Here is a 19,935-nt window from a genome sequence, read left to right on the forward strand (position 1 = left end):
GGGGGGGGGGGGGGGTCTCTCACAGCACATCCTCACACTACTTTTGTCAGGACCAACCTGAGTTCTCATCACAGCTGGCTGTGTTTCCCCTCAAAATCCTCAGATGAGCAAAACTTTTTTTCCCTGTTAATTCCAACAAAAATATTTTGTTTGCACCCATAAATAGCACTCCAGCAGACCTGAACTTGAAGATTTCTGACCCGGCACAGAGCAGGGTCCCGGGTGCTGGTGGGGTCAAGAGCATTGCCAGGCTGCCATGCCAGCCCCTTGCAGCTGCTGTCCTGCCTGTTTCCAGTGCCTGCCTCATCCTGCCGTGTCCTCAGTGCCAGCCAGCCCCTTTGCAGGCAGGTGCCCGGCATGACACTCAGCCCAAGCTGTGCACTAGGGCTTTTTTCTCCCTCACTGCAGGCAGCATGGTAATCTAATAAGCAAACTGATGTTTTGAAGACTACAACGTCAGCAGAGGGAATGTAGTAGCAAGGAGGAGAAAGTGTCAATGCCAGCAAGCAGCTTTCACTGTGTGATTTGAGGCAGGGAAAGCTTCCAGAGAAAAATGACACTCCCAGCTAAAAATAAAGTCAGCCCAGGAAGCCTAAATCCAACAGCTTGTCTGCTGCTAACTGAAGCAGCACTAGCTGAGAGAGAAGATATTGATCAGCCTCTGCAAGGAGGTAACAGAATGTCTTCTGCATTTGAATACATTTCATAATTACTAGTTTGTGATGTAGTACAAATTGTGAGGACTTGGCTGTTTTGACAGCAGGATGAGATCTTTTCATGCAAATAGTAGAGTTGAAAGCTCAAGATGACACCTATCTGAAGGGAATGATTCCCTACCTGAGAGATGGAGGCTTTGGGTTCAGGAACCCAAGTTCTGCTTCACAGATACCTGCAAGGACGGGACGCTGGTGCTTGACTCTCTCCTGAAACTGATGGAGGGTTTCCCTCTGCACCCCCCTGCCTCCACTGCAGAGAAAACTAAGACTTGCCAGTCTTGGTATCGTGGAGCCTACCTGGTGTCCTGCTTACAAAAAGAACTTCTCTCTGAAGGCATTAAAACCTGCTTTCAGTGCACAACCATTATTGAAGTAGTGACAGCATCACCCCTTCGCAGGCTTCTCGGGAACAGTGACAATCTCATTCTCCAAAAATGCCACTCAGGGGGGAGCTTAAAAAGCAAAAACCTGAGAGAGACGTTTATTATGCAAACAACCCAAAAACAGCTACTGTTCACATTGCATTGGAATGAATACATGAGCAAAATCTCTCTGGGGACCTCCCTGTCACTTAACAGCCACTCAAAGTTATGTCCTCAAAGTTTATGGAGCCATTAGCAGCACCCAAGCACGTTCTGGCTCTCCACTCATTTGGGAGCTATATGAAATACCTACAGTGCAAGGTCCTGTGTACACCTATAGCCCTCGTGGACTCCCTGTAATGACACTCACAACAGTGAGGGGCCATCAGACTTCCACATACAGAGAACGAATGACAGAAAGAAGCAAGGAGACCACATCGTTCCTGCACAAAGGACAGATCTTCCCTTTATATTTAGCACCTTATGTCGGATATTCACGTTTTATTTTATCCCAGAAAAAGACCTTAAAGAAAACCACTGTTGTGGTAGAAATCAGCACCACAAAATTCACCAGAAATGATGCATCTGTTTCCGTGCACTCCTTCTGACAGCACAGGGTGATGTGAGCAGGAGAGGCTCCTTTAAGAGAACAATTTGCAGCAAGATTACTGCTAAGCCTTTTTTAGAAACACAGACATTTCCTAGGGCAAAAGAAGTTCCTGGTACAAAAGGTGCAGGGAACCTTTTGTCATGATAATCTCAGTCATTTTCGCAACACGCCAGATTCCCCGGCAGCTGGCGAGTACAAGCGCATGAGACTCGACGCCTGCTGGAGGTGTAGCAATGGGGAGAGAAAAGCTTAACACTCATGGCACTATTCCCCGTATTCAAAGGCTCTCAGAGGAAACTGCCAGGAAAGCAAATATGGTTTTAAGCGGGGATGTCTCCAGAGACATAGGAATCTTTTTACTGGATGTTCTGAATACAGTTGTGAGTCTCAGAAAACCTGATAAGAAAGTTCCTGCTGAGATGTTCTGTTGAAGTTAAAATGCCTGTACGGAGCCGCGGGAAATCAGCAAATAAAATGTGCATTAGAGACTCACCATGCACATTTTCAAGTCTTTGGAGGATTATATTACAGGCAGAAGAGGAAGAAGAATTTATGGAGATTTACAGAACTAGTCAACATATTTATTTTGCTTATGAATATCATAACCATGTATGTTGTACAGGAGTGCTAATCCATGCGTTAAGTTGTGAGGATTTTGCTGTGTTTTTCTTGGCTGTTTATGAAAAATAAGACAATTACTTCATTGATTTGTGACCTCATCCCCTTTACTCAGCCATGAGCCCTTTACTCATCTCCTGCATTCAGCTGTGACTCAGAGATTTTCAAAGCATGAGGACTCTCAGTTCCCAGGATATACCTTTAATCCACCTCTAATTTTAATGAAGCAGAAATGGAACAAGGAAGAGAAAAAGTTGATTGAAAACCGGGTCAGCTTCTCCAGAGGTTCTCTGATGGCTGGGGACTCGGAAACCCAGCTAGAGCATAGCAGTATGCTGCTGCCATGGTGCCTGCAATTCATTTTAGCACAAAAATCTCATTTTAGCACAGAAGCATCTTGTGTTTCAAACACCCACTTTGGATGTGCCTTTAGCACACGAGGCAGACAGTGACACTCTCAAAGTGCTTTTATGCATACTGTTTTTATCTACTGTCATTGAAAATGTAAAAAGGGGACAGGAAAAGGAAGAGATTTGGGGATTTCAGTATGTGCAAAATCAGTTTTATGCTTTGTTCATGAAGGGAGAAACTGACACAACTTCCAGGGCTGTGGGCCAGGTAAACAAAATCCAATGGATAGAATTACAGAATCATGAAGATTGGAAAAGACCCCCAAGGCCATCTAGTCCAACCTTGCCCTAGAGGGTAAATCCAGGACCTGAGAGAAAGAACAAAACTGAAGTCACAATCACCAGGCTTCTGCCTGCAGTGGCAGAAGAGGGAAGACAAGCAGAAAGGAGTCATTCACACCGTGCAGTCCCATGGTGAGGGTAATGTGGTGCTGCCTGCACCAGCTGCCTTCCCTTCTTTCCTCCTCCACCCTATCCTGATGCCACCTTGGGCAAACCACTCACTGTGAAGCTGGGCAGCTTCATTCCGGTACATGAACCTTTTCATAGCACAGCTGGGGAGTGGGGAAAGAAAGTCAGTAACAAATCTAGGTCTAACGAGGGCAGGACAGCAGAAATCACTGAGAGATGTTTGCAAAACACCAATGAACTATGGACTGCAAAATGTATGGGGTCAAAAACAGACTTTGCTTCTTCAAACTGTTGTTTGGAGAAGAAAATGGACATTTGTGGGGAAAGGAATGCAAATTATGAAATAAAAGAGAAATAGGAGAAAAATACCATGTATTTGTATGTATTTTAGTAGAGATGGGACAGCAGAGGGCTTTGCTGCAGTCCCTGAGAAGGCTGGCTTTTTCTCTGATGCACAGGGAAATAATGTAAACAGGAAAGAGTGAGCAGCTCGGTCATCACAAAGGTATAAAAAATCACCTTGGCCTGGCCCTGATCTATATAATGACACATTTATATGGCCTAGATAAGACAATCCAGAAGCAGTGACTTTGCTCTAATCTAGCCACCTGATTAATATGTCTGCAGTTAGCAGGACGCAGGACTCAATAAAGGCAGTGAGTGGGAAGGAGATAAGCAAGGGCGCAGCAATATGTTTGTTCAGGTGTTAGTATGACAAATATTTTACACCTGCAGTATTCCTTTGTTTTTAATGAATTCCCCTCCCATTCACTGAAGGTTCAGGTCTCCACTGCTGCCTCTTCAGAGAAGCAAATAAATGGCTTTTCTAGCATCAGGGCTAGGCAAAACAACTGGAGAGGCTCATTTATGTGCCCCATGGGCATTCCATCTAGCCTGAGAGACATCTCACTGGGGCAGAGCTAATACAGAAATGGGAGTTTCTGGGGTAAACTCTGCCTCCTTTTATGAGCCAATCTCTCATTCAATCTACACCAGTAAAACCCCTCAGCACTGTAGAGCTGACATCTGGGAGAAGTTGTACTGCGCCCTGGAAAATAAGGATCCCTAAAAATCAGACTAGTGGCTTTTATGTTTTTTTATATTTTGTTTTCAGGGGATTTCCTAAAATGGAAACATTATCTTATTAATTCTTCAGCCACAACAATCCTGGAGAAGATTATTGGCTTATTAGAAATAATGTGGTATGTCAGGCAGAGCCTAGCTAACATCAAATAAACTCTATTTAAAAAAACTAAGTTGATAAAAAATAAAACCTGATTTTCTAGATGTTCCTTTATGTACTTTAGAATCACTTAGCATCATTATAATGGTGTAATAAGTGGTGTAAAATCTACTAGGCTTTTTGTTTATTGTTTCCCTTTTGTATCAATGCAAAAGTCTGCAGCTGACAAGGAAAGAAAACTGGACCACAAAAATATCCTGTATCTCCGTGAGAGCCAGCTCTGCTGTGGACCCTCCTCTCTTCCCAAAGTCCACTGAAATCTTTTAAGATTTCAAGGCAGATTGGACCCCAGTTGCTTCTCCATTCTGTGGAGAATAAAGAAACAGAGAGAGGGGATGTTTAACCCTGGCTCATTGAGTCTTCAGGAGATCCCAATGATGAAGTATGTGTCTGCCAGTGAGTATGCTTTGGACCACCCATTGGAAGGGATCATGGATGACTGCTTCCCATCACCATTCCTTTCTCCTTGACAGAGAAACTGCGCAAGGCCTGGCTAATGTGTGGGACAGACTGACAGGCCCTTGGCAGACGGCAGTAGCAGCCTAGTGGCAGGGCAAAAGAAACACTAAATAAAGTCTTCAGAAAGGATTAGAGGAAGACTAAATTTTCAATCTTGAAAATGCAAGAAGATTTAGGTTAATGCAATTTCTCTTCATCTATCATCTTCGTCTTTTGACTAAGTTCAGTGAAAATCTTGTCCCTGGTTCTGACAGGAAGATTTATGCTGATTTTATGGGGGATCTACAATGTCCCCCTCTTCATATTCAGACTTCGTGTCTGCTGTACTTTTAGCATGACTGAAAACTGCGTGCCAGAAAATCGGTGAGGGCAATCTGGTGTAACAGCCATACCCAGCTCAGGATCTGGTTCTGCCTTTCTTAATTGCCTTTTGTGGCTTCACAAAAATTCTGGCAAAACTGACCACAAAAATGAAAGGGTTTGAAGAGGCAATTTAAACTCCAGCATTTGCTGCAGCTTTCAGCAAGATGTTAACAGAAAAGCTCACAGCAGTATCTGATCTCTCCTTCCTTCCCCTTCCACCCAAGGGGCTGCCTTTGCTCTGTATCCCATGCAGGACAGTGACCAAGGCAATCCATCCTGCTCTTGGCAGCAGTGGCCCCATAGAAGCAATGGTCAGTGGTCAGTGCAAGCTCTGGATATGTGCCTGCATGCCTCTGCTTTGATGCTGCAGATGTGAATGCTCCTCCTTACTTAGAATTAGCTTCCATCTATCCTGATTTGCTGTTGGTCTGAATTCAGAAAGGAGTGACGTGACCAACAGATGATACAGGGGTGGTTTAGTGAACTGGGAATTAAAGCATTGAAAGATATAGGAGGGGAGAAGATAGTTTCTTCCACAAGAGGGAGATTTTCACAGCAAAATAAAGGACATCTAGCCAAGAATGGTTTCATCAGCAGAGATACCAGCAGCACAGCATGAGCTTCCCACCAGCTGGAAAATGCAGCATGTATCTCTCATTCTGGGTGTCCCTCTGACAGCTCACTCTGCAGCCCCACAGCTATATCTGCCCTCCTATTGTTTTCCATGCTCAGGAGATCAGCCTCACAGAGATATGCCTGTCCTCACATCACAGTGCAGTTGTGCCCATGGATCCATTCAAGATCTGGCCTTTCATACTGGCTCTTATTTAGTTGTACAATTTCTTCTAAACAAATGCTGCTGGGGGAAGGGCAAATAAAATGACCTATTACTCTGGAGATAGATAGAAAACAGAACAGGATTCCCCACTGAGTTATGAAAATGCCCAGAGGCTCTGAGCAGAAGAGATCAGAGTCATGGTGTGTCTGCACAGTGCTCAGTCCCTGGTGCAAGGCTGTTGGTGCCCTGGAGAGCTTAACAACCGCTATTCCAGCCTGGATCAGGCAGTGTCTGCCAGGCACACTGGATGGGCTGCAGCTTCTGTAGTAGCTGAGAGTGGGGTCTGTGCTTCAGTAAGATACTACTTAAACTCAGAGAAACTCTGAGGCTGGAAAATATAACAGGGTTTACCGAAACACAGAATATATCTTGCAGGGCTTTTCCCAAGCGGATTACCAACCTGCAACCAAGGCATCATCTCTCTTCTTCCCAAGACTCCTGGAAAAATGACCTCCTGGAAAAATGACTGCCTGGTTTCACCAGTTTCTTCTTGGACATTGATATGAGAATGGAAAAATTTTGGCAGATCAGGCATTGAGCTTTCCACAGTAGATTTTCAGGACGTGACACTCTGCAGTTCTGGCCCCTTCTTTATCTAGCTTTGTGTGTGTGAGTGTGTCTGAGAGAGAGATGTGTTTGCATGTGTTCAGCAAACAGATAGCTTTAATTCACCTATTTCCATATCAATCATGGCAGAGGCTGCAATTGCCAGACAGCTGCAGTGGATGTGAATGGCTTGCAGCAACACATCTGCAGGGGACCAGCTGGGTATTGCCAGGCTGGATGCTGCCTTCGTGCCAGTGCAGATACCTGCAGGTCCCCTCCAGGTGTCCCTGCACAGGAAAGCAACAGCTGCAGGTTGGGCAGGGGGCAAAGACGGAGCTGGAGATGATGAATGCCGTGACAGAAAAAGGGGCTCTGCTTTGGGGTCACCAGGGTGGGCAGCAGAGAGGTTCATCCACCTTCTGGCTGTGCTGCAGCTACATCTCTTCAGGGTCAAGCCCTTCGACAGCCACTCAGGGTGTCTGAGATTATGCAAGGGCTGTTTTCATGAAAAAGCAGAAATATCCGAACCAGAGTCCACCATCTCAAAGCAGACACCACAGAGTTATCCCAAAAGAGCCCAGCATCCCCGCAGAAGACATGACATGCTTGCTTTACAGCTACACACCTTCGCAGCACTCATCCACTGAAGTTAATCTGAGGATCAGATCTCCATAATTGTGTTTTTATACAGTAAGAGGATATTCTTCAAGTGGTGCAATCAAATTCCAGCTCAAAAGAACACATACAAAGGAAATAAGTAATCTTTCCAGTCTTTACATTCATTACACTGAGTAACTCTGCACTGGGCACTTCTCAGACCTAAGTTTTGAAGGGCAAACACAATTTGACTGGATTTGTTCTGCTAGAAGAAAGAAAAACAGTTTGGGCAAATTAAGAACAAACTTTAAGCCTCAGATGAGATCTAAAATTAGATTTTAAAGTGAAAAAAAAGTTAAGATCCAAGCAATTATTTTGTCTCATTTATTGCTGATTACCTCTGTCTTTCCAAACCTCAGGTTGCTCTGGAAGCAGAAAAAATAGGAAATATATCTTTAAAAAGCTTATTGAGTTTATTAAGAAGATACAGTTCAACTGAAGATTGCAAGTCTCTGCAATAAAAATCAGTAAAATAAGAATAAATGTTGACCCAATCTTTTTTTAAAAAAAACAGATGGCCCAATTCTACTGCAAAATTCAGGTCTGAGGACAGATTTTGGATACTGTAAATGCGTTAGCTTTGCAGTCAACATTCACTGTATTTTATTACCAAAACAGAGCCGTCACGAAGTTTTGACCTGCATCAGTAGGGTAAATTTATTTTCAAGGGCTACAAAGTCCTTGAGAGATCTTGGCAGCCTGGGATACCAGGGATTTGCATCTGGTTCCTCTGGTTCTCTGCTGGCTTTGTCAAAAGTCATTTCCCCTTCAGCTTCTGCAGTGGGGCAGGTACATAGTCCGTGCAGTTACTTGTAGCATGAGCAGATCTGACTTTGATAGATTCTCTCTGGGTGAGATGAAAGGAAGGGAAGGTGATGCTATCATTATCAGTCAGCTGCCAGAATCATACCGGCATATTGCACTGGATTTTCAACTCCCAGCAGGGAGCACAGGTAGTTTTTCCCATGTATCTTCTGTGACTCATATGCAATGAGTCACTCTTAACAAATAAAGATTTTCAATTGCAGACAGCAACACTACCCCGTTTCTCTCCGTAGTGAAGCCAGCCGAATTACCTCTCCCTCATCCAATGACTACTCACTGGATCTGTAATGATTCACGACCCACCTTTGATCCTCACCAGTCCTGCACACACTGCCTTCCCGAGAGCTGCCCTGGCTGCACGGAGGGCTTGGCTGGCTTGTGAGACTCTTACCAGGCTTGCAGGGACAGGTGGTGGGGACACAGGCTGTGCCCATCCCCTCTCGATGGGAGCTGTGCACGGCTGCATGTGGTGAGGATGTTTTGGTGCAAAGTGAATGCATCTCCCCCCCGTCAGATCTCGGTGTGAACAGGCGGTGGGTGGGGTGCAGCTGAGGGAAGCAGGAGGAAGAAGCAAGGCTGCTTCCAGTCTCTCTTGGCACAAGCTCACCACTTCACCTTTGCAAGCTGCAACAACCATGGCAACGAGGACAGATACACTGAAAACGAAATGGATTCGAGGTCCAGCATCAAAGGGCAACAGTTTCTACCCATGCTGCTCTCAGAAGGCGAGGCTCCACAGTAAATTTGTGGTTAGCTTCCTGAAAGCTCCTGGGCATTCCTCAGCCAGTCTGATCTAGACTATGCCATTCCAGTTCTTGGGTTTGGGGATTCTTTGCTTTTCTAATGTAGGGGAGGATTTGGGGCAAACAAGGCAAAGCCCTGGGCTTACTCCTCCCATACGCCCTGCAAAATAGCAGCACTGGAGCCTATGATCACACAGCTGCTGGATAGCATGACTGGTGTCAAATGTCTCCTCCTTTCATAATCTTTAATAACTCCACATGACTGTAATCTTTGTTTTTTCATGTGATTCATCAACCAGTGAAGAAGACAAATAAAGACGCTATTGCCCCTTACTTGCACTGACCCTCAATATCTGTATCCCAAGCAAACTTCACAAAGGTCAGTGAGGAGAAGCAGGCCTGAACACAAGGGAAATCTGAAGGACTAGGGAGGGAGGAAGTCCTCATTGCCTACAGAATAGGTCCTTCTGTACAGCAGTGTTCCTCTGTGATTTAATGAAGGATGCTCTTTCTCAATGCATTATGAAGCTGGCTTCTCACTAGCCCTGAGCTCGGGAGCATTGGAGAAGGTCCTCATGCAGGTGTTCCCATGCAGAAGTTCAGGGCTGCATCCTGCTGTACCTTCAGTGCTGAGAGGAGCACAGCTCAAGGTTAGCCTGCAGCCTTGCTGCAGGGGGGAATTTGGGACATGACTCAGGGATTCTGCCTCAGCCTGTCCTCTCCCTCACTCTGCCCAAAGCAGCATCTTCAGTTTCAGTAGCCTTTCAGCAGGTGCCCAGTGAATCCAGGATTTAAATGGTACAGCAAGGAAGACCTGGAAGACAATAGGAAAGAGGAACACATGCTGCAGTTATTTTTTCTAAACAGCAGCACCACGATTAATAGCAAAGCACAGTGTGGGAGTACCAATTAGCACTTCCACTGAATGGTACTAGGATATATTTAAAACCCTTTTTTGGGGTTCTGCATATTTTTAACTCTTGGAAGAATCTTTGTTTCCAGGAAAGTACATTGCTGGTAAGACCAGCTCTGTAAATAACAGCAAGCCCAACTCTTTCAAGGTGGGAATAATTTGATACTCAGAGTGAGGAGGAAGCGCAGAGCTTCACAGCATATTTTCATTGGTGTTAACCTCTCCAGAAGCATAGAATGCAGCACTCTGGAGCAATATTTATTCTCTGAAAGCAGAAACATACCTATATGCTATGGCAGAGGCATGACTTTTAAGGAACAATTCTGTTGATATTGAATCCAGCTTCTGCTGCGAAAACTTAACTAAGTAGTTTGGATGCTTAAGTTTTACAGTTTCTAACTGAAAGAAACACTGCTTCTTTTTAAAAGCTGAACTGACTCTGATCTGTCTCCCTGAGTTTGGAAGAGGCTGCTGAGAAAGTCAGGAGACAAATGTTGCGAGGTGCCACAACTACACTTGCAAGTATGACAGCACTTGTGTTTCTCTCAAAGTCCTGACTCCACAGACCTTTACAGAACAAGCTCAAAAACTAGAAAGTAAATGAAAACGTGATCAATCACCTTGGTTTTGAAGGCATATAATAGGTAGACCCCTCATTGTTAGTCCTTGAAGCTGAGTGTGATCCTATGACTTTCTACACTCCTACATATGGAAGGGCTCGTCACTTCAGAACTGGACTCCTCACACTGCCCAGCCTGAAGCTGCCCCCTCCTCCCTGCAGTGAGAAGAGCCTGGCTTCTGGGACATCCTGCCTCCCTCCCTGCAGAAGCTTTACCACAGCACTTTGGCACAGGCTACATGTGAGGAGAAAAAGCAGCACATGATTTTCAGCTGTGGCACGTGAAATCAAAAGTGCAGGGAAACAGCATAAAGAGAGACTGAGACAGTGATGAGAGAGAGGGCAAGCCACATATTATTATTAAGACAACAGGCTAATTCAAAGGATGTATTGGTTTTGTGGTTTTTTCCCCTAATGAGAAGTCAACTGCCACCGTATTTTTAATTTTGTGCATCAGAGCCCTCATTACCACCTAGAAGAGGAGACCTTTATAAAAGGGTCTTGCTGCACATCCAAGGCAACAACACACAAAGGCTGGTGTGAGCAACATTTTTCCTGGATGCCATGCAAGGCATCCTGATGAGCTGAGGGAGACAGAGGCTTCACTCCTCTTGCTGGAGAGCTGTTACCACTGCTGTGCTACTGCTCCGCCATGTGATTTTGTTGCCCCTCCTTGCCCTAGGCTAAGCTTTGCTGCTTCAATTTAGTGGAGTGGGACAATGGAGAGTAATAACCAAAAATTTTCCAAATACGGAGGGGACCAGCAGGTAAATCTATCTCTATCAATCCAGAAGTGCAGCCTGGTAATCTTTTGGGCAGCATGCTGAGAACATCAGGCTCTGGTAGACTGCAATGGCCTTAACTTGTCAAAGAGTTAGGTCACATTGCTAGCAGGCTGCAGCCTTCTTGAGCTCTGACTTACAGTGACCACACCGCCAGTGATGGCATCTGAGCACTGCTAAACCTAGACTGGACCTAGTTTACTAGATCTAGTCATGCTTTGGGGTCATGATTTTTGCACCTGTCTGCAGAGTGAGCTGAGGGGGAAAAAAACCCCACAGCCTCAGAGAAAGGCATGAAAACCTCACAGAGGGTTAGAAAAGCAGTATTTGCACTGGTTGAACTACCACGACCTTTGGGCTACATGAAAAGTTGGGATGGATGAAGTGGCAGAAGGAATAAACTGAAAAGAGGGCAAACAGAAAATAGGAAGTGGGCAGGCAAAAAAAGGGAGAGGGAGACGGTGAGGGAGGATCATGCCACTAACAGGAAAACGTAACTGGATCTGGAAAGCATCACCAGTGTACAACCACAATCACAATCATTCTCATTTGCTTTAACATTTTTTTATTGCTCCATCACAGTTGCTGTCCTGTTCCAAAACTTACCAGTTCCAGTAAAAAAAAAAACAAAACACCATGTTTAGGCAGACTGCCAGCGTTTTTTAAACTAGAAAATGTGGATTTTGGTCTAGACTGCCTGGAGACAAGCATTTCAGAAAGCACTTCTTTTTCCTCCCTGAGCCTTCCTTAACCCCAGCTCTGCCTACCTGAGGGACTCTGCATCATGGCACCTGCCAGAAAGATGGTAATAAAGGTTAGGTTTGATCTTTTACATTTCTGCTCGTCAAAGGGCTCAATTAGCCCTTTGGTTCTGGGAGAGAAACAAAAGTAGAGAGAAAAATGAACATGAAGATCCCTGCAACCTGAAGTGCTATCTCAGGAGTCACAGAAAGATGGACACTGACTGCTGCCCTCAGCCCAGGCTGCACCTGGAGTCCAGAGCCTGGGCATACAGCAGCACTACAGCACACTTACCTCTCCAGCAGCCACATAGGCTGTCCTGTGCTCTCCCTTCCCCCAAACCCTCCTTTCCTAAGAAATTGAGTATGATAAATTTCTGCTCTGCCTGATGAGCAAAGATCAACCTCGGAATTCACACTATTAAATAATAAAGTGTAGGAAATTAAACTTTGTTCCCTGAGAGCTTGTTCTGCCCTGTCTCTCTGCTGTTCCCAAAAGGGAAAGTTCAAAAAAGTAGAAAAAAAAGAGCTCAGTGTGCTCAGCTGCATTTCTCTGGGCTAGGTGCTGCCCCAGAGTACCCGGGGAGACCTGGCTCCCCAGGGCCGTCTGCCTGACCCAGAGTATCCACAGCACTCCCATCTCAATGCTGCTCCCAGCACTCCCAGTGGAGAGAACTGATGGAGGAGGACTGGGAAAACTGGTGTCACAGACCAGGCTCCCTCATCCATTTCTTCATCCCCGTCCTCAGAAGGGAGTTTTCCTTTCTCCAGGAGAAGCTGGCTTTGCAGGTCACATTAAGGCACTCAGGCAGGGAGCAGAGAGGGAATGCCCTCGCTCTCCCAGGGGTGTCTCTAGGCATGCAGCAAGCTGAGATTAACCCAAATGACCCCGTGCTCCCAGGAGATGTGGGTCATAGTGAGTCAGCTCCCGTGAGACCGCCCTTTCCGCTCTCAGTTGCGTAAGAAACACTGTATTATTGATGGCAAGCTTAATGAGGAGGCGGGAACAGCGGCGGAAAACAATCACGCTCCTCAGCGGGTTACATGCACCCCACATGCTTCGGACTCAGCCGCCTTCCTCTCTGCCCCCAGACACGGTGTGTGTCCCAAGGAGGTTTCTGAGCAGGGCTGCTCCTCGTGAAAGCTGCTTCTCCGAGGAGAAATGTTTCTTTCCTGTGCAGGATGACCAGCTTTCCCCTTTCCCCCCACAAAACTAACTGGGACAGGACCTGCCACCTCCGGAGACCCACCATCATCCTTTTTCCGGCCTGCAACAAGGTTGTGATTTCTCCTAGAGGAAGAGGGAAAAATCATCCAGGCTCCAAAGAAACACACCATTGATTCTTCTGTGGTACAGAGGAGGTGATGAACCCACAGGAATGAATTGGGCTGCTAAGGAGCACAGCAGGCTTGATCTTAGATCCACATGCACCACAGATATTTTCGGGGAAAGGGGAGGGGGCCAGCTTGTCAGTGTTTTTTAAGATTGTATTTCTACCTGGTTTAGCAAATATTAATCTATTTGTGTTGATGGCAATCAAGCTGCCCCGGTTTAGCCTCTCACTTGGAAGCAAAAGGCAGCTAGCTCAGTGTCTACGAGATCGTGGACTAAATTTGTGTTGAAAGATAGAGAAACTGCTGTTAAGACCCTGCTTGGGTTTTCCAGCCAGGCCAGTAGATTTTCCTTGTGGTGGCTGCCGCTGCATACTGCAGAGTCTTTTTCTTCAGAAAGATGGTAGTTTAAATTAGAGTTAGACTTACAGCACCTGCCAAGTTCAACATGCCTCCGAGACAAACACAGCTCTGTCTGTAAGAGGCACCCGACGACTGAGGCTGTGCAAAGGCCAGCCCAGCTATGGAAAACATCAGGGAGAGGACTTGGCTGCCTCGAAATGCAACTGCTTCTTGTAATATAGACATAAACTTTTCAAGGAAGGGTTGCTGGAAGGGCAGAGAGAAATGTGAAATACAGGCCCAGCTATTTTATTTTTATTTTTATTATTAGTTCAAGAGTTCATTCACAGTTCCCCTAAGCTGCACACAGGCAGTGCTCTGTGTGCTGGCTGTCCCTGTGCCAGGACTGCTCAGCCCTTTCCAGCACTCACACCACATGTCCTAGAGCTGGACCCCATCTCATTCTGTCCCTGTCCCCACCAAGCTGCATCCCCAGCAAGAAGGGATAGAGAAAAACTGGGACCCATATGCTCTCCAGGATCTCTGAACTGCCTCTTCTGGCTGCCACTGGAGAAAAATTGAAGTATCCTGGGCAACATGCTGGTACAGGAGTTTGGGGGGCGAGCCTTCAAATGTTGGTCTGAGCAGCATTGATTCCTTCTTTGGTGTTTCAGGGCAAGAGTCAGAACACCCTAACCTCCCTCATCCAGAACTGGCGTCCTGTTGGAGAGCATCAGAAGATACAGGACCTGCAGCAGTGCATGGAGAAGAGCAGCTTGCTGCCCCAACCCATTCATATTCCTGTTTCTCTCGTGGGAATGACCATGGTTTGTCTTCTTCATCTTTAGAGCCGGCAGTAGCCCACGCTGAAGAGCCAAGCGCTCATTCTCCACACAAGGCTAGGATCTGTGGTTAAAGTAACCTTACCAGTAATCTGGCCATTTATAAATCCGTTCTACCAGCCTCATTAACTGTCCCAATTACCTGGCAGCTCCCACCAGGAAGGTGTCTGTAAGCAAAAGAGAGCTGTTCCTCTCCAGGCAGAAAACATTTAAAAGAGACCCTACACAGCCACACAACATGGAGATTCCCAAAATATGATGCCAGAAGAAAGAGCAGAAACCATGGGTGATGACCTACATGCTTTTTTACATTTAGTCCTTTACATTTTAGTTCTCTAGAAGCAGCAGCACAAGGGCCTGATTAACCAAAATGAATATAAAAGCTCCTTGTGCCGCAGTAAAAGATGAAGCTGAAAGAGGACTTTTTCCAGACTGGTGCATGAATTAGCCCTACACCCTGAAGAGAGGGATGGAATGAAAAGGGATGTGCTGCCAATGCTACATCTGTTGCAAGGAGCAGTTTTAGGAACACACTGGCAAGCTTTGACCTCTTATTCTCACTCCCAGGACTGCGTTAACAAGTTCAGCCTTAAATCCTTCAACATTCTCTGTGTGAGCAGATTACCACTCCCAGGCAAAACCCATTTGATCTCAGTGGCCCTCCTGGGTCTGGTCAGGGGGCAGGTCATGGTCAGAAGAGACAGAGAAGCTGGGAAGGGAAAGGAAGGGGAAATAGGTGTGGAAATATTGGGCCAAAGTGCAGCTGAGACTGTGCCCATTCAGATGGCATAAGGGCATCAGCAATAGGGACTGAGCAAGTGCCTTTAGACAAAATGGCCTAACTTTTCAAAACTATGACACAAAGAAACTGGGATTCCCCTTGGAAATGCATCCATGTCTAGAAAAGTTTCCTAAGGTCCTTGCCTGGACCTGGTTTTGACTGACTTTTCTTTCTTGTTCTCCTCTGCATTGTTTTGCCAGGAAAAACATCAGAACAGCTTCACAGTTTGAACACTGCTCTGCCCAGCTCCAAGAAGGAACATGGTAGATTTGTGTCTTGCATTCCAGCTGAGTGCCCCAGCTGTCTAATACTTTTTCTGCATTTCTTGCCTCCTTTTTATTTCCCTGCCATCCAGTACTCAAAAAAAATCCATCAGATTTTCCCTATTTATTCTGTCCCTGCAATTCATTCTCAGTCCAGTAGATCCAGCTGAATTATTCACTGAAATCATTATCATTAATCCAGCCTATTTGCTGAGCCAGCCCTGATGAGCGAATATATTTTTCAGTCCTAAGTATTTGCCAAAATAACTTGGGCTAGCCATTTAGCCTGGGGCCATTCATAGTAACTATTTGTGTTCCTTTCCATTAAAACTCATCTCTTCCATAATGGCCAGTACAAGCCCTGTGCAATGTGGAAACCGCACTTGGCTGCTGTTTTGAGCACCTTGAAGCTGGGCACAGCCCCCTAAACCATTTCTGCCTCAGCAGCCTTTCTGTGCTTTCAGAATGGCACAACACAATTTGGCAGAGTGCAGCACTAGAGGCGGAGCTGTAACTCCCCAGATTAATGCCTTTCCCCTCAATAAATACTGGGTTTTGTTGTTTTATTTGGTTTTTTTTTAATTCTCCCCAGTCATAACTTTTCCTGGCCATGGACACCAGAGTTACATGGATTTTCTGTTTGCTTCTTCAAAAGTGCACATGCGTATGGGTGGAGAAATTGTACAAAATGCCAAAGATTATATTTTTCCAAGTGTTGTAGTAGTTCTATGGTTACGGTCACAGAGAGAAAAGGAAATGCAAACGTTCAGCAAAGTGGCCACAGGAACTGGAACTGAGCCTCTCTACGTAAGAGTGGTGTGTATTTAACACGGGCAGCTATAGGCTCAGGGATCTCTTTCAAAATATAACCTAAGCACAGTGTTGAAGCCTAATCTATTGGGAAAGTAATTTCTGAGGGATGGCTGCTTAAAAATTACACATTGTTCTGTTTGCTTATTTCCATTTCCTGAACCCTGGTAAGAATGGGCAACATCCTCAGATGCACAGAACCTTTAGTCACTAGGTAGATCATTGCTATTTGCTAACAATGCAATATGTGTCTAATATTAATTAAGTTGTTAGCTATGCATGCATATTGCAATTTGAAGGATTCACCCTCTGTTATATATGGGTCTATTAGTAATTAATTTGTTGTAAACCCTGACAAGTTAAAAAGCTCTCAGTTACTCAGTCAAGTTTTTGTCAAAAATACTGACACTTAACCCAGCAGATTGCAAGCTGAGCCCAGCCCAGCCCTGGCAAACATAAATAAAATTCAACTCTTGAGATATGTGGTGTTTAAAAGGAGTCCTGGTTTAGATAACACTAACTTCATTCCTTCAGATTCCGCAATCATGAGGATCCAAATTTGTTGTTGTTCTTACAAGTACTATGACAGAAGAGACAAACTGCTTGAAACCTCTTTCAAATTTATGCCCAAGAAGTCAAAGCTGATTACACCAGATATACATTTGGCCTATAAACTGCTGAAAAGCAAATAAGTTCTTTTCTTAGCTTGCAAGACAGAGGATCCATCCCTGGACAGAGCCACAATCAGCACTAAAGCCATACCTCCCCTGCATGCACACTCACATCTCCTCTAGAATCTTTTCCCATCTGCTGTCTGCCACAGTCATCTTTGGATCACGCAGCCGTCTCTGACCATCTTCTTCTACCATCCTTTGATTAAAAAATGATCATCAGCCTCCTGTGTAGCATTGGTGGTGGGATGCAGACAGGCAGGTGCTCTGGAGCTGCCAACCTTCCCGCAGCTCACACTGATTTATTTTCTATCCATACCTTGACAGTATACCTTTGCCTGGCCAGAGAGGACTCTGCTTTCCCTGTGCCTCTGTCAGGGCTATAAAGCAAACAATAAAAATACTGTGTGTCAAGACATCAGATTTCGGGTGTTCTGCCTGTAAATTTTTTAGCCTTTAGTAATGAGTTTTTGCAAACAGGTGATAAAATGTGTTTGCACCCTCCATTTTAGGTTAAAACAAAGCACGATAAGCACACCTGAGGAGAAAAAAGGTATTGTTCCACAGCTTGATATATTCATCGTTTTACACCCACACGTTTCATTAAATGAGTTGCCATCAATCAGCTAGGAAATGCTTTAGGTGTGAAGAGTGCCATGTTTTAGAGAAGCAAAGGATGTGCTGCAGAGCCTTTCATCATGAGGATGGAGACACTGCTCTGGGAAATGGTTGTTTGCAAAAATAAAGCCCCATGGATCAAAATTCAACCTGAGAAAAAACAGTAAAATTATACTGATGCTGTGAAATGGCCCTGGACCAGCTCCCAGAAACACCATTAACAAAGGCATTGCACAAAACCTCTACTTGCTGCACTGCATGGTGGTTCCTCACCTTCCTCTCTCTCCACCTCCTCATGGGCAGGAGCCCAGCTGGCACAAGCAGTGATTCTGTCCAGGTTGAAAGACAAATTTGCATCATATGGAGACTCATAAGTAAAGGGAGAACTCTACCACAAGGCCTATTTTTTTCATAAATGACCCAGTCTTGAAATTTATAGTTGTTAAAGTTTGATGGCTAGGGGTCATATTTGCATTAAAATTGTACCAGCTTTGTGCATCTGATCTCCAGGCAATTTTACTTAAAACTTGGATGTTACTATAAGCTAGGAATATGAGGAAAATCGAATCCTGTTCAACTTGACCTTGCATGTTTCCAGGGGTAGGGCATCCACCATTTCTCTGGGCAATATGTGCCGCTATTTTACCACTCTCATTGTAATAAACTCTTCCTTATATCTAGTCTGAATCTACCTTCCTTTAGATTAAAACCATTACCCCTTGTTCTATTGCTACAGGCCCAAGTGAAAAAGTTTATCCACATCTTTCTTATAAGAAAGCAACCCTTCAGGTACTGGAGGGCTGCTATAAGGTCTCCCTGGGTCCTTCTCTTGTCCAGACTGAACAATCCCAACTCTGTCAGCCTGTCCTCGTAGGAGACATGCTCTAGCTCTCTGATCATTCCTGTGGCCCTCTTCTGGATTCATTCCAACAGGTCCAAGCCTTTCCTGTCCTGAGGAGTTCAACACTCCTGACACCCTGGTTACACTATGCTGAGCAGGTATTGGTAGGAGAAAACAAAGAAATTAATAGGACATGGCCTTCTCTAGGTATGGCTCTGATATAAATCTGAATTGAAGAAAACTTATGGAGCCTGATAGTGTGAATCCAAAAACACAAAGCAAAGTAGTCAGCTTTGAATGGACACAAGGCAAGCAGAGAAGACTGGCAACCCTACCATTGTTGTACATCTACTTAAAACATATGATTTTTAAGTAATAGATCCCAGAAATACATGGGAATCATGCAACCACAGACCCAGGTTCCCAGCACTATCTCTGCCTCTGACCACTGCACTGTGATGAACCTCCTCACTGTCTGCCCTACAACCATGGATGCTTCCAGATGCACGTGCTGGGACTGGGGATGAAGAGGGCCATGGGAAAGGGCCAGCATCTTCTGGGAGGAACAGATGGTCTCAGCCTTCCCATGGCAGCTGCAGTTGCACCTGTTTCGAAATTGCTGCAAAGTGCCAATTTTCATTATGCGAAGCACTGAAAACTTGTCTGCTGGAAACCACATTTCATCATAACATACACAAACTTGATCTTGAATGGCAACCGGGTGATTAAATGAAACTCCATGAGCCTGGGTCTATTTTTGAATCACATTTTAACCATCTTCTCATTTTTACACCTGAGCAATTTTCATGCAGACCGTCTCCTTGCTGCAAACACATGAGAAGCTGAGCCCAGTAGACTAACACAGGAAAAAGTGACAAGATTTAAAGAGGATTTGTGCCTGTCCCTCTCTCGCTGCAGAAATCCTGCCTGGGGACCAGAGCCCAGCTTTGTTTAAGGGTAGGGTCAGATGACTGCACTGTCAGAAATTGCCATGCTTTCCGCTGAGATACAGTATCATTGCACACTGGTCACCTTCGAAAAAAATTACTTGAAAGAGGTTATTCTCTCAGGAACAAAACTCACCTCGCTGCCTGCTCTTTCTGCTCGTTTCCAGACAGTGATCTGCACCCAACTGTAGGAACAGGAGGGGCCGGTGAAGGAAGGGAATTGAATACTTAAACACTTGGCTGCATATGAAGAAATGTTTTACATGTAAAATAGGTTAAAGAATATCATGAGGAGGAGAGAATATGGAACAGCAGGTTCATGATTACTGGTATCGGTCTAACATGCATTCCTGTTAAAATCAAAACACACAGGAAAACAGCATCTTAAGAAAAAGGAAAAGCTCAGATCAGATTTTTGGGTATTCTAAGCCTTGTGAAGAATTATGATTAGACTGAATGACAGCATTCAAAGCACCAGGAGAGCTCAGTGAAGCAAATCACACTGAACTAAAATTAGCAGCATCTAAAATTCAGCCATCTACTTGACATACACACACAATGCTTCCCTGGCCCCAGACCCATCACATCAGTTAGCCTTCCCAGTGCCATCAGCTCCTTGCTTTCAAAAGCACT

At 45.1% G+C, this 19,935-nt stretch overlaps 1 protein-coding gene across 1 annotated transcript in view; it reads right to left on the reverse strand.

Moving 5' to 3' along the window:
- Positions 1-7,543: 7,543 nt before the first annotated feature.
- The window catches only part of KIAA1143 (KIAA1143 ortholog), a 97,400-nt gene continuing 85,008 nt past the window's right edge, over positions 7,544-19,935 (reverse strand). Inside the window, exon 4 of the mRNA XM_088165759.1 lies at positions 7,544-9,615. Coding sequence (XP_088021885.1) covers positions 9,526-9,615 — 90 coding nt within the window. The 3' untranslated portion in view covers positions 7,544-9,525. The remainder of the gene's footprint in view (positions 9,616-19,935) is intronic.

The sequence above is a fragment of the Sturnus vulgaris genome, chromosome 1, assembly GCF_052056855.1.
Source record: "Sturnus vulgaris isolate bStuVul1 chromosome 1, bStuVul1.hap1, whole genome shotgun sequence".
Lineage (NCBI taxonomy): Eukaryota > Metazoa > Chordata > Aves > Passeriformes > Sturnidae > Sturnus > Sturnus vulgaris.